We start from the raw sequence: 14923 nt of genomic DNA on the forward strand, positions 1-14923 counted from the left end.
ATGTAAGGGAGTTTTGTGGATTATGTTTTTATTTGGTAAATTTTAGTTTGACTTTATAAGATAAACTGTTTTGTAGCTCTGTAAATATGTTAGTCAAAGTTACACAATTACTTGGGCCAAAATTAAATACATGGTTTACAGAGGAAAGAAATATAAGGTGAAATAATTACAGCTGTAATTAGCTTTTTTGGGGGGACGTGATATTGAAGTTTGAAATCAGGGCCTTATGCTTGCTAGGCAGGTGCTCTAACATTTGAGCTGTGCACTCAGTCCAGTAATTTGTATATTTTAAATTGACACATTGAAGTGACTCACTCATCCTTTGACTTATTTTATAATAATTGCCATCAAGTTACAAATTTTGGTGAGTTGCTGTTTTGTAGGGAATTCACAACATAAACTTTGAGCTTTTTTTTTTGATAATGAAGTGTTCTAGTTATAGCCAAAAGAATTTTGTCACCTATGACTTTTTTTTTTCTTGGTGGCACTGGAGTTTGAACTCAGGGCCTCACGCTTGCTAGACAGGCACTGTACCGTGCCTCCAGCTCACCAAAAGTATTTTGCTTGCCTTGTCCATTACTGTTACCTCTAACTACTAATACACAGTAGGTTTTCAAGTATTTGTTGAATGGGTTAGTATTTTCTCTGAATAATCACTTGTAGCTGTATATTTGTCATCTAAAAGCAACCAGAGGCAAATACTTTGTCTGAAACTAAAACTTCCCCCATTTAAAATAAGTGCCACGATTAAGAGTTGTTCTTGAATCTAAGCTAGTATTCCAGATACTTACTAAGTTACAAAGCCAGATGTCCTTTTTGGTTTTAAACAAACCCAAATGTGCATCTGAAGTAGGTAATTGATGTTTGAGAGTTAGTATGAACTTAGAAGCTATGTTAAAACACATTTGTTTATTGCCTCTCTCCTCTTAACTCCTCCTTGTTACATTAATGTTAATATATTAATGCAATATATACAGCTTTTGCACAAGGTCTGACTTTTTAAAGCCTATCTCATTGACCTGACAAAAGAATTACATCAATTTTTAGCAAGAAATGTGTACACTTAATTTTAAATGGGAAGTAGTAGGGTATATAATCTGGAATATTTTGTATATTTTTAATCAGCAAATGGAAGTGGTCATTGCTGAAATTCTTGCTGATGATATTCCAAGGAAGTGTGTGAACCTAAATCACTTTTGACAGCTACTTTTTCATGTCCCTTTCTTCGTGGCCACAGATTCTAGTGATGCTATTCTGGCTTCCTACTACATGCAAGACTTGTTTACATAAGAGAATAAGCCAGACCCTTAAAAGTGCTGTCCCTAAAACCTTTAAGGGCTGCTAGGCCTCAAGTTGGCATTGAAGAGTGGAAAGGAGGACTGCATTTCGTTGGCAACAGACTTGAGGAGCATTGTTGAGAACCAGCAGCATTGGAGATAGAAACCAGTGTATATTTAACCATGCAACTCAGTAGGGTAATTTGCTACATGTGTGACTCTTCTGATTTGCAAAATATGGGTTTGACTGTTTCTTAATGATTATTATCTTATGGATAAATTTTAGAAAACTGACTGGCTGTATTCATTGATTTATCAGTGCGAGGATGTCGTCCGGGAAAGATTGTGCAGATGACTGAAGCAGAAGTTCGGGGTTTGTGTATCAAGTCTCGAGAGATCTTTCTCAGCCAGCCTATTCTTTTGGAATTGGAGGCACCACTGAAAATTTGTGGTATGTAAATTGGGTAAAGTTGGAAACAAATCTTTTGATCCATGTTTTTCCTTTTATATTTATATTGAGATTTAGAGAAAAAAACTATAAAAGAAAAGATTGATAAGTTTTATTAAATAAAGCTATATAAAATACAGTTACCAAAAAATCAAATATTGGTATTTAGTGCTTTCAAGGATATGGAGAAATGAGCATTCTAGTATATTGCTTTAAAAAAAAACAAAACAGGTATAGAAAATTGGTCAATATGGCAGTACCCATGGTCCTCTAACTTTGTTTAAATTTATTTTGAAGGTTATGTTATTTTATAATTTACTTGTTCTTTTAAGCCTTAAGTAGCTTTTGTCCAAAGCAAAAATTTATCACCTTATGTTGAACCATTTAATTGTTATAACCAGAAAAATTATTGATAGGAAGTGGCATTTTTCTGTACTTCACAAAACAGTAGGAAGCGTGTCATGCATCACATTGGCTTTGGTTGAATAATGCAGATATTCTTCATAGTGATTATTAGTGTTTATTATGTCACTTCCATGCAGCTTTTGCTTAAACAAGGATAGTTTGCTATGTGCAAAAAATTTCTTTATCCTGCCTGTTTCTTTGTGGTCTGCATTGACACCATTTAACTTGCAGATGCTTAGTTGTTCCTTAAATAATTCCTTTTCTCTTTTTTTTGTTTGGTTTATTAAATCATGTGTTTGGTGCTCCTTTGTACAGTATCCATCAATTGGAGATATTAGCTAAATAAATGGTTGTTGAATGGATTAATTAATAAACTTAGAGCATCACCTTTACATAAGAGTAGTAGTTTGGAATTTTCTACAGAAGATCAATCCCTTTTATGAATTTAAATAAATGTAATTATTTATACCTGATCTTAGTATTAAAATGTCGAAGTACAGATGACTTACAATGGAGTCGTGTCCCAAGAAGGCCCTTATAAGTTGAAAATATCGTGCCTAAAATGTATTTAATATACCTAGCCTACTGAGTATTGTAGCTTAACAACACATTACCCTATAAAGAATCACTTGTTCACCTTTGTGATTGCATGACTGATTGGGAGCTGTGCTTGGCTGCTGCTTCCTGGCATCCCAAAAAATGACACTGCATATCACTAGCCCAGCAAAAGATCAGAATTTAAAGTACAGTTTCTACTGACTATATATTGCTTTCTCACCATCATAAATTTGAAAACTTATAGGTGAAGCTATTTTAAGGTCAGGGACCATCAGTATTCTTAAAGATATTCTTTCAAAAGTTATTTAATATAGAAATAACTTGAAGGTAATAGAAGTTACTTTCACTATGTATTTCTGAGTTCTTGCTATTTGGTTTAACAAAGTTTGACCAAAGTTAAACTATCACATACAAAGAATAACTGTATTAATTTATCTATTGTTATATAAAAAATTACCCAAACCTTGTGACTTTCAACAATATTAATTTAACATCTCATAGTTTCTGTGGATTAGGAATTTAGGTACAGCTTTGCTCGGTCCCTCTGGTTCTAAGTCTCAGAAGGCTTCAGTCAAGGTGTGATCTGGGGCTGCAGTCAACTGAACACTCAACTGCAAAAGTATTCAATTCTTTAAGGGCTGACGGACTAAGCACCACAGTTCCAAATGAACTGTTGGCCAGAGGACTCCCTCAGTTCTTTGCTACATAAACTTCTCTATAAAACAGCTGGCTTTATCGGCAAGCATGGAAGAAGGTGTGCAAATGCAAGCAAGACCAAAGTCATAATCGTTAATAACCTAATCTTGGAAGTGAGAAGCCATCTTACTTTTATTGTACCCTATTTATTAGAAGCAAGTCTGTAGGTACAGCTTATACTTTAAGGTTGTGAGCATTGGGAACCATTTCATAGAAGCTGCTTAAACAGTAACCAATTTATCTAAACTGACTTTTTCTATTTTTAGGAGATATTCATGGACAGTATACAGATTTACTGAGATTATTTGAATATGGCGGATTTCCACCAGAAGCCAACTATCTTTTCTTAGGAGACTATGTGGACAGAGGAAAGCAGTCTTTGGAAACCATTTGTTTACTATTGGCTTATAAAATCAAATATCCAGAGAACTTCTTTCTCTTAAGAGGAAACCATGAGTGTGCTAGCATCAATCGCATTTATGGATTCTATGATGAATGTAAGTGAAATTAGAAACTTAGAAAAGTAATTAATAGAAATGTTTCCTAATACTTTTCCAATTCAGAAGAGTTCCTTCAATTCATAGTTTAAGAAAAATATCTTCAAGCAGATGCCCAGAAAGAGGAACCTGAAACTGGGGAACATGTTAAATTGATTTCTTGGGATCTCCTTGGTTATGTTGTTTCAGATTGACTGCAGCTTAGTCAGCTGAAAAGGTCCTCTTTTAATTAGTTTACCTAGTAAGATACCCAAGTGAAACAAAGTCACAATAGACAATACTTTCTGGTTTTCTGATGTCCAGTAAGTTTTTAGCTCTTAGCACTCTTAGGATAGAAGCTCTTATTAGCCCTGTGTCACAAGAACTATTGAGAAATTTTATGAAACTTCTTTGTTTTTGTTTTTTGGGACAGGATCTCATGTAGCCCAGGCTGGCCTCAAACTCACAATTCTGCTGCCTTAGCCTCCAAGTCTGTGAAACCATTAAAAAGCAAAGTTTATTATTACAATTTTAATCTATGCTTGCAAAGCTAGAGAGACAAATTGCTGAATACTCTGGGGCATTCTTCTTTTATTTTACTCTTTTTTGTTAGGAAATGCTGTTGTGTAGTAGTGTTTCCAAGTGTTATTACTAAATTACCCTACTACATTTGAACTTGGTCCTTTGGTTTTGTTAAATTTCATATGGGAGTGAGCATGTTTGGTTAATTACAACTTAGAATGAATTACAGTTATTTTCTAATTGAATTTATTTATTTTTGCTGCCAAATTCCCCATTAGAATCTTTTCTTTTTTCCTTCCTTAAATAAGTTAGAGTCCTAGTCAAACTCACATCTGCTTAATTCAAGTAATGATTTGATACATGTTTAAGGACATGTTGCATGTGCCAATCACTTTTAAACATTAAGAATGTAGCAGTAATCAAGACAGATGATGTATATTTTTATGGGGCTTATATTCTTAGGAGAATGAGTCTGTATTTGATTTTATATCGCATTTTTAATTCTGCGATGTAGTATATGGTTTGAATTGCTTAAATCAGAAACATAGAGGGATGTGTGTTGAAGCATATCAAATTATTACCATCTTCCTAAAGCTGCATAATGAATAGAGACATTTAGGTACATTCTTAAAAGATAAAAGAGGAGTTTGAATATCCTTGAAGATAGAAATGACATCAAATGAAATAATGCATGGGAAAGCTGCTTGTAAACAGTTCTTTGAGTTATACTTAGTCATTAAAAAGCAGGCTATGGCATAAAAGCACAGGAAATTAGTACTTGTGTCTTTCATCCCTTCCCTGGCTTAGCAGTTGAACTTAATGCCAAATCAGGAGAGTTGACTAACTCTTAAAAAGGTGAACATGTGCTTGAGGTTGTCTTTGTTGCAGTTTTTTAAGGTAGGCTACAGGAAAATTATAGCCTGTGTCTTCTATTTGCTATAGTGCCAAATTATAATTCACTCAAAGGTGAATACCAGTTAAGCAGCTTGGAAATTTTCCTCTCTCAGCAATGAGTTTAAACTCTTTCAATGCACTAATATTAAGGTGGATGGTATGTAGAGGTATCCCCTTTCACTTCTGCTTGCTTGTTGGGCTGGATAATTCAGTGTATGTGTTGAAGAGAAAAAATGAATTAATAGGCTATTAGACTATTTCAAAAGTGCTATATTCTAGTGATCTTAAAAAGACAAATTGTTCGATATGGTTCATAAAACCCTTAGCACAAACTTTGAAGTCTTCATAGTCTTTACAGTAGGTACTAAATGTTTGCTTATTTTCTTTTTTTTCGGGGTGGGGAGGAGATTAGAATTTGGTTCGAACTTGGCCTTTTTCTTGTAGGCAGGTGCTCTACCACTTGATCCATGCCCCCAGCCCTGTTTATTACCTTTTTAAAAGCATATGTGTAAAACTTGTTTTTAAAAAGTAAGTAAACTAATTTTTTTCTATGCTGGACTGAAATCCAGGGCCTCCCAGATACTGGGCAAATGCTCTACTACTGAGTTGCATCTCCACCCCATGAAACTTGTAACTTGTTATTCACTATAGGAAAAAAAAGTACTAGTTAAGCACAAAATAGAAAATTAAAACCATCTGTAATATTGTGGCTTTAAAATAACTAATGAGAACAGTTTTAGGTTTTTTTATTTTTTATGTGCTTGTTCTTTTTATAGGCAAACGAAGGTTTAATATTAAATTGTGGAAGACCTTCACTGATTGTTTTAACTGTCTGCCTATAGCTGCCATTGTGGATGAGAAGATCTTCTGTTGTCATGGAGGTAGAGTAATAAATTTGTCTTATAAATTTTATTGTTCAGAAAAGCTATGGAGAAGCAAACAGTACTTGTGTGAAAATTGAATTGACAGAACTTTTTTAAGCATGCTTAAAACCTCTTTAAAAAATTAGAAATTTCAAAGAATTTCTCATATCAAGAGAATAACTAGAGGTTTTCAAAAATGCCTGCCTTTCTCAGTTTGAGTTTCTTTTGTTTATTTTGTTTTGTGGTGTGGGGAACCAACCCCAGGACTCTCGTCTGCTGGTCAGGTACTCTACACTGAACTACATCCCTAGCCCATACTTCAGATTTTGATAGAAAGATCCTCCTGCCAAAGTAAAAATGAGAGGATCGTTATCTTCCTGCCTATATCAAATACCTTTCATCAGAATCTAAATGTATTTGAGTTTAATATTCACATATTTTAAGAGTTCTAGGCTTTGTGCAATGTTTACTTTAGTCCTAAAGAAAATTTTTTGGCTTGTGAAAAAGAAACTTAAATATGTAAATATTCATTTGAGAAGGCAGGTAAGGGAGAAAATTGTGGGGCAAATGTTTGTGAAGGCATGGGTTTTAGAGAATAAATAAGATTTGAAGCAGTGAAAAAGGACTTGAGAATGGAATGTGTAAGGACTTATTCAGGGAATGTGTGAGGACTGGCCCTACTAGAATGTCCACTACATGTTGGGGAATGATGGAGAAAGATTATAGAGATTCAAATACTGAGCCTAGAAGATTATTGAATAATAACCATATTAGATAGGGAAGGAATTTAATGAAAATAATGTAAGATAATTGCTTTATATCAGTATATGAAAAGAAGTGAAAAATGCTGAAAAGATAGATGTGCTTGATTAGCCTGAGTTAATAAATAAATGTATGTGCTGACAGAACATAATTCACTACATTAATTGAAATGTATTTTCCAATAGATGTTAAACATTTAAGGAATTATAATTCTTACACATTAGTATAGCTGAGAATAGAAAGATGACAGTATAAAATATGAATGTTTAGCATCTTCTTGTGATAATACTTGGTTTACCTACCAGAGAGTAGTAACTTACGTACTACTTTAAAGTTTGCAAAGTGTTTTCATATGCTTTTTGTTGCTTACCCTTCTGAGTAACCGTTGATGCACTCATTGAATAATGAACTTGCCAGGCGTGATGGCTCATGCTTTGGAGACAAAGATCAGGAGTATTGCAGTTCAAGGCCAACCTGAGCAAAAAGTTTGAGAGACCCTTATCTCGAAAACACCCAACACAAAAACATGCTAGTAGAGTGGTTCAACTGGTAGCACCTGCCTAGTAAGCTAAGGACTTGAGTTCAAGCCCTAGTACTGCCAAAAAAAAAAAGAAAGAAAGAAAGAAAGCAAAAGGGCTGGCCGAGTGGCTCAAGCAGTATAGCACCTACCTAGCAAGCATGAGGCCTGAGTTCAAACCCCAGTACTGCCAAAAAAAAATAATAATAATGAGCTTGTTAGGGTGAAATGTGGGAAAAGGTTTTTAGGGGGCCAGCTTGGAAGTAAAAATGTGTAAGATTAGGTTGAAATAAAGTGACAAAAATGGTAGGAAGGGTTGTAGTTGAGTGTGTTCTATGAAGGGCAAGAAATGGTTGGAAAAAAATAGTGGGTCTCTTTGGGAAATCTTTTGAAATAAAACAGAATTTCATTTCCTTGTAGGAAAGATAGAGAAGACAACATACCTTATAGTGCTGTTAGGTATCAGGACCATGTCTCATCTTTTTTATTTATAGGATTATCACCAGACCTACAATCAATGGAACAGATTCGGAGAATTATGAGACCAACTGATGTCCCTGATACAGGTGAATATACAGATAAGTTTAATTAACTGTTTTATGTAAAATGTTGGCATATTTGAATCTAATTATACTTAGTGGAAGTAAGATTGGTTTAATAAATCATAGACCTTTTATACTCAGTAAGCTAACTACATAGTACAAAATATTTCACTTCTCGCTAGTTATCACCCCGAGTACATACAGAAGTCTGTAATATGGTTCTATCTTTTTTATTTTATCACAAAAACTATCTCACTATGGATTCCCCTTTCTGTCTGTCTTAATTTCCTTGTTCATATTGGTACTGGTTATGTCCTTTAAAAACCTGTCAGGTTAGTCAAGAGTTTTAAAATTAAAATCACCTTTATTACCCAAGGATAAAGTTGCCTTCTTTTAAATTAGAAGGCTCTTGTTATTCTCTGCATCATCTGTATTCATAGTTTTAGAGCTCTTAAGGCTCTAGAGACCTTTTTTTTTTTCTTAAACATTAATACCTTTCTGTGTGGCATTTTCTGACACCAGATATGTGTGGTTTTTAGAACCACAGTCAATTCTCCAACAACGATTCTAACTCCCAGTGTTAACACAGACTCCATAGACTAAAGGTTTCATTCTGCAAGACTACCCTCACTTGAGACACCAGCTGCAAATTGGGTTCCCAGATGACCCACACTTTGGCTCAGCTAACTACAAATTCAGAGGTTTCCACACTAGGAGCCAGGGATGGGGCCCAAGTAGTAGAGGGCTTGCCTAGCATGCGTGAGGCTCTTGCTTTAATCCCCAGTACCTCAAAAATTATAAACAGAGGTTCCCACACCCTCTCTTCAGTTACATTCACTTGTTTATTATAAAGGATACAACTCAGGAACAGCCAAAAAGAAGAGATTTACAGGGGAAGTTATTAGGGGTGGCTATCCTGGAGTTTCTATAACATCTGTGCACAGGCTTGATTCCTTTCTAAAACATCAATGTGTTCACCAGTGTGGAAGGTCCTCAAATCCCATTTGATCAAGAGTCATTTTTATAGAAGTTTATTTATAGTACTGAAGTGGGAAAGGAAGGATAGGGCTGGCAATTGCAACCCTGTACTTAAATATGTTTGATCTTTTTGGTAACTAGCACCTATCCTGTAGCTTTCTATAGACCCTACCATAAATCATCTCAATACCAGAGTCAGATATGACTGGGGGGGGGGGCGTGTTACAAATAACAAAAGACTCTTGTCTTTCAGGAAATTGCCAGGTTTCTAGGAGCTTTATGACAGGACAGAATGGGAACAAAGACTAACTATATATGTACTTACATATACCTACACACACACACACACACACACACACACACACACACACACACACACACACACACACACACACACACACACGAGTCAGTAAGACTGCCTTCCCTGTTTTTGCCAAAGAATTTTTTAACAAAATTGACTTATTATATACTATATTGTTGTAATCAGATCTACCCTGTCATCAGCAAACTTAAATATATAAGTATTGGGCTATATGGTCACTAAGTCCATTTCTCATTTTTAAGATTCAAAGACCAATAAGCATTGGAAAATATTCATGGAACAGTATCTGAGCAAATCATGGTTACTGCTCTTAATTGAACTGTTACAAACATGCATCCAACTGGCATTGGATTATTTCCATCAATGTACTAAAAGCCTGATAATATGCTATTCATGACTACACGTCAGCCATTATAAATAATTGTGTAATCCTCTGCTGTCAGCCACTTCACACAGTGCATGTTGTAAAATTTTCTTCATAATGTATATAAGTAACACCTTATTTTTGTGGATTGTAGAAGGGAAAACATGAGTTTTTACTAAATATTTTGATAATAATTATTAAATATGCTTGACTAACCCTAATAAATTAGTGTTTTTTGTTTTTTGTTTTTTTTCTTATTTATATGTGCATACAAGGCTTGGGTCATTTCTCCCTAAATTAGTGTTTAAGGGTAGTTTAAATGCCAGTTTTCAGTAAGGTACAATGTAAATATGTATTTCTAGCCATTCTTCATATTGTTCAGATGTAAATTAGTTCCAAGGTAACATTAGGTTTCTATTTTCAGCATATTTTAATGGACAATTTTTCAGCTGTTGAAAAGGTGTTATTTTGATCTTTGATGTTATGTACAACCTTCAGAAATTTAATAAATTAACACATTTTTTGAAACAGCAGCCTAAGTGATTGTGATGATTGCTTACTAAACATTGAAATTCTTGACTCCAGTAAGTTGGAAGACTTTGGTGGGGGTGGTGTATGGATGGGATAGGATGGACAACAACAGATGAGTATGAGGACAGGTTTGAACTCAGGGTCTTGAACTTGCTAGGCAGGCACTCTAACACTTGAGCCACACCCCCAAATCTAAATTTGAAGAATTTTAGATTGTTGCTACCATTGTTTGCCTTTTTGTTAATACAAATTGTCATATTTCCTAAATCTTAAGCACAACTACCTTCTAGTTTTATACAGTTTTCTTGTCACACGGAAATTATAAATTCCTAATGACTTGGCTTTCTGCTCACTGCTTTATCTCTGGAAATAGACTGGAAAGTATAAGCGTTATAGAGCACTGGGGGATAGTGTACTTTAAAAATCATCTTCAGTCTGAAAGGGCCTGTGCATTAAGATTATCCCAGTGGATTTTGTGTGTGCTGATGGGTTTCTTAGAACATCATTAGTGAGAGCTTAGGAAGTAGCAGTGATAGAAATTATGAGTACATTGCTGCTAATTCACCAAAGTGTTCTAGTTGATTTTCCTCTCAAAACAAGTTAGTTGTATTGTGACTAAAATATCCCCTTCTTCCTAAGCTATATTATAAAGTGTGTGTGTGTATAAATTCTTACAACTGAGACAGTCTATAAAAATCTTTCTTTAGCCATTATAGTTCTTAAAAAACTATCTAATATCACCAGCTCAGTGTCTACCCCCAATCTTGTTTTCATTACAGTTTGACTTTTACCTGCTCTATACCCTCATTAAGAAGTTGCTTTCAGTGGAGGGAATGAATTCAAGTATGATATATTTGATATGTTGTAAGAACTTTTGTAAATGCCACAATATACCCCCAGCACAATAATTAAAAAAATAAAAGTTGCTTTCATAAAGGTCTGATGACACATTTTTAGTCTCACTCTACTTATTCATGGCACTTGAAACTTCACCACCTCCTACTGTTCTTTTCCCCTTTCAGGATACATTTACTATACTAATATTTTCCCTTTGTTTTGACCATTGCAATATATATTTTGCTCATCATCTGTCCTTTGCCTGCATATTAAATGTTAGGGTTTCTTAGAGTTTGTTTACTGGTCTTTATATTCCCAGGGTGGTCTAAATCTCTGCTAAAATCTCTACTGCTGTTAATATGATGATGATACCCAGATAAATCCTTTAAGCCCGAGACATCTTTTCCTATATTCAAAACATTACTAAAGTTAAGGAATTGATAGGATTCTTTTTCTACCTTTTTTGTCTTCTGTCTCAGTATAAAATGGTTTATTTCCTCAAATTGACCTATAGATCAAATGCAATTGCAATGAAGTCACAGTTGAGTTTTTTGTGGAATGAGAGAAGCTGATTCTAAAGTGTATATGTAAGAACAAAGGATCCAAAGTAACAGACAATCTTGAAGGAAAAAGTCAAGTGAAGATACTAGCCCTACCAGGTGCAAAGACTTTTTAAAGTTCTAGTGTGTTAGCAGCTTAGGAAATAATTAATTAGTATAATGAAATAGTGTGTTCAGACACAGTCAGTCTGACTCTGTAAGGAAAGGATGAACTAACTATTCAGGAAATAGTGCTGAATCAATTAGTTATTCACATGGAAACTATGCCCAAAAGATTTCCATACAGTGGACTTAAAGTGTGCCATAGACATATTTTCTATGCGTGGAAATTGTTAGAAAGTACTGCCTTTTAGAGGCCTGGCAAGGTTATATTTATATGGTTGCTTTAACAAAGAATGGGTAACATAGACTGGAGTACTTGGGGAAAAGTGATTGTCACTGTTTATTAAAGGGTAAGACAGCAGTAGTAGTAAAATGTGATGGATATGCTTTATTTATCTATAAGTTTTGTTTTGTTTCTTTCATTGTTGTATTTCTCTTCTCTAAAGGTTTGCTCTGTGATTTGCTGTGGTCTGACCCAGATAAGGATGTGCAAGGCTGGGGAGAAAATGATCGTGGTGTTTCTTTCACTTTTGGAGCTGATGTAGTCAGTAAATTTCTGAATCGTCATGATTTAGACTTGATTTGTCGAGCTCATCAGGTAGGAAATAGAAGCCTCTTAGAAATTTTATTATTTGTTAATGTCACACAGTCCCTCTCATTTTATAACTAAAATGTAGCATGACTGGTACATGTCAATGATTTGTTAACCTCTTCTCACTCTTATGTGAAGTTTTTCAAAAGAGTATGTTTTTGTAGTACTGTGAAGTCAACCCTAACAAAAATTTCAGTGCTTTGCTTGAGTTTTTAATATGTCTAAACTTTTTATATGGTCTTTATATATTTCTTATAGAAAACAGTGTAATCCATAATTGTGTGGATATTGTTTTTTGGTAAGAAAAAATTGCATTTTGAGACAGTTGATTATAGGCTGGGTAATAGATACCAGGGTGTCATTGTTAACTATATTAGCTATAATAAAATCATTATTGTTATGTAAAATGAATGTGCTTGTTTTCCAGAAATGCATACTCATTTCTTTAATATACATAAAGCTTTCATGATTCTTTTAAATATAGCTGGTATAAAATACATTGATTGCAAGGCATTTCTAAAAATCTTTCTTGGCCAATTTTGGTTTCATGTTTTTGCTTTGTTTTTAATTGGTCAGGTCTCAAGTCTGATAACTTTTTTTTTCCTGCTGCACTGGGGTTTGAACTCAGGGTCTCATACTTAATAGGCAGGTGCTCTACCACTTGAGCCATTCTCCTAACCCTCATTTTTTGTTTTTCTGAGTAAGGTTTTGCCATGTAGCCCAGGTCAGCCTTGAACTCAGAATCCTGCCTCTGCTTCCAAGTGCTGGGATTAACAATCAAGTGCCGCTGTAGCTGGTTTTCTTAGCCGCTTTTGAGACTACTAAGTCTTTGAAATGTGTAAAAATATTTAAGATTCCCTTATTGAATGGGATACATGTTGTTCTACAGTGCTTCCCTTTTCCCACGATACTCGATGACTGCTACCTCTGCACGTTTCTAAGTGGTATGCAGAAGTGACTGGTTTTTTTCTTCTCTTCATATCATATGACGTGCTTCTTTCCTAATGGTTTTTGCCTACTTACTCAGTTGAAATGAAGTTATGTTCCCAAATCCTTTGCTTTTGGCTTTTGATTCGCTTTTAATCAATAAGCATTCTCTTAGATATCAGGACAAAGTTGCTGAGTTTCCTAGCTATAATTCCACTGATAATCCCCAGTTCTTTGAAATAATAATAAAAATAAAATCCCCAATGACAATTAGCTTTTCAACCATAGATCTACATTCACTTTTCAAATTTAGGTGATTTTTAAATCAAGCTATTGAACTACCTTAATGTTCATGGTCTTTTCCAGAAATCTTTAAAATTCTGTTCTGCTTGTTTTTATTCATGTTGTCTTTAAAATTGAGACTTATAACGGGAAACACCACAAACATCAGTTGTTTCCTTTTTTTTTTTTTTTTTTTAAAAAAGGGAAACAAACATATCTTTGGTGCCAAACACTGCTCTGTGCTGGAGATAGATAAGGTGGCCACATTTTTATCAAAGAATACCTAAAATAGATTTCAAAAAGTAAATGTAAAACACTAAGTAAATTTAAAATGCTTACATGTTAAGTATTCTCTACCTCATGTTTGTAGAGCTGAGAAATTTAAACTCTTAAATCTCTTAGGAATTGACACCAAATTTTAGAAATGGTATTAAATCAGTTATAATTAATCATATAAAAACTCAATTTGTCAGCAGCTGATTTAAGAAGCATGATTTTTGTAATAAAAATAGTATTTTCAGTGTTTCAATAGAATACTAATAGAATGTTTAAAATTGAATCAAGGAAAAGTTGTTTGCAGTCTGTCTTTCACTGTCTTGTTGCTGCTCCTTTAATTAATCCTATAGCAGAGTTACAGTGTTGTTATCAGAGAAGTACTTGGTATACCAGTTCCCTGGGGTCATTATACCTGTTAGTATGTTTTGTTTTTGTCTCATGGGGAGTCTTGGAAATTATATGGTTTTTAAGCTAATATTTTAGTAATAATGAAGTTTACTATTCCATTTAAACTAAATCCCTGCCATTGTGGAGAAGGCATAACAATTTTAATATTCTAAGTAAAGTTTAAAAATAAAAATCAGAATTCCCAAAACAGATTTTTTTAAGTCTTTGTTACATTAATTTTCATTAGCATAGATGATTAAAAATTGCCTATTAATAAGTGTCTTGTCTTCTGTTATTTCCTTTGATAGGTTGTGGAAGATGGTTATGAATTTTTTGCTAAACGACAATTGGTAACGCTATTTTCAGCCCCAAATTACTGTGGCGAGTTTGACAATGCTGGTGGAATGATGAGTGTGGATGAAACTTTGATGTGTTCATTTCAGGTATGATATAAATGTAAATTCCTAACGTCTGGAAATTAATTTTAAACTATTTTAGATTTCTGGTCTTTTCTTGAGAAAATTGGTTTAGTAAAGAAGTGAATACCACACAGATTGATTAAAGATTTCTGCTTTCAGTTATAAAGTTTTCAGTCTTTTTTGGTACATACAAAATAGGGGGGTTTTAAGGAACCTAAATTACATCCGTCCTTCCTGATTCAAATGTTTAAATTGTTAAATTTCTCTGTGACTTGTTGGATAGTGTCTTACCTACTAAAAGCATGAAATGCAATGTAATGCGTGGTGAGTACAATGGATAATTTAGGGGTTTATTTTCTTTTGCCAGATGAATGGGTGGGGTAGAC

At 34.2% G+C, this 14923-nt stretch overlaps 1 protein-coding gene across 2 annotated transcripts in view; it reads left to right on the forward strand.

Moving 5' to 3' along the window:
- Ppp1cb (protein phosphatase 1 catalytic subunit beta) overlaps positions 1-14923 on the forward strand; it is a 37172-nt gene that overhangs the window by 18086 nt on the left and 4163 nt on the right. For both annotated transcript variants that reach the window (XM_020154579.2, XM_074049415.1), the window contains exons 3-8: positions 1597-1728; positions 3651-3881; positions 6053-6157; positions 7913-7984; positions 12101-12252; positions 14427-14561. In XM_020154579.2, the coding sequence (XP_020010168.1) occupies positions 1597-1728; positions 3651-3881; positions 6053-6157; positions 7913-7984; positions 12101-12252; positions 14427-14561 (827 nt within the window). The remainder of the gene's footprint in view (positions 1-1596; positions 1729-3650; positions 3882-6052; positions 6158-7912; positions 7985-12100; positions 12253-14426; positions 14562-14923) is intronic.

This window comes from Castor canadensis, chromosome 12 (genome assembly GCF_047511655.1).
Source record: "Castor canadensis chromosome 12, mCasCan1.hap1v2, whole genome shotgun sequence".
In the NCBI taxonomy this organism is placed as follows: domain Eukaryota; kingdom Metazoa; phylum Chordata; class Mammalia; order Rodentia; family Castoridae; genus Castor; species Castor canadensis.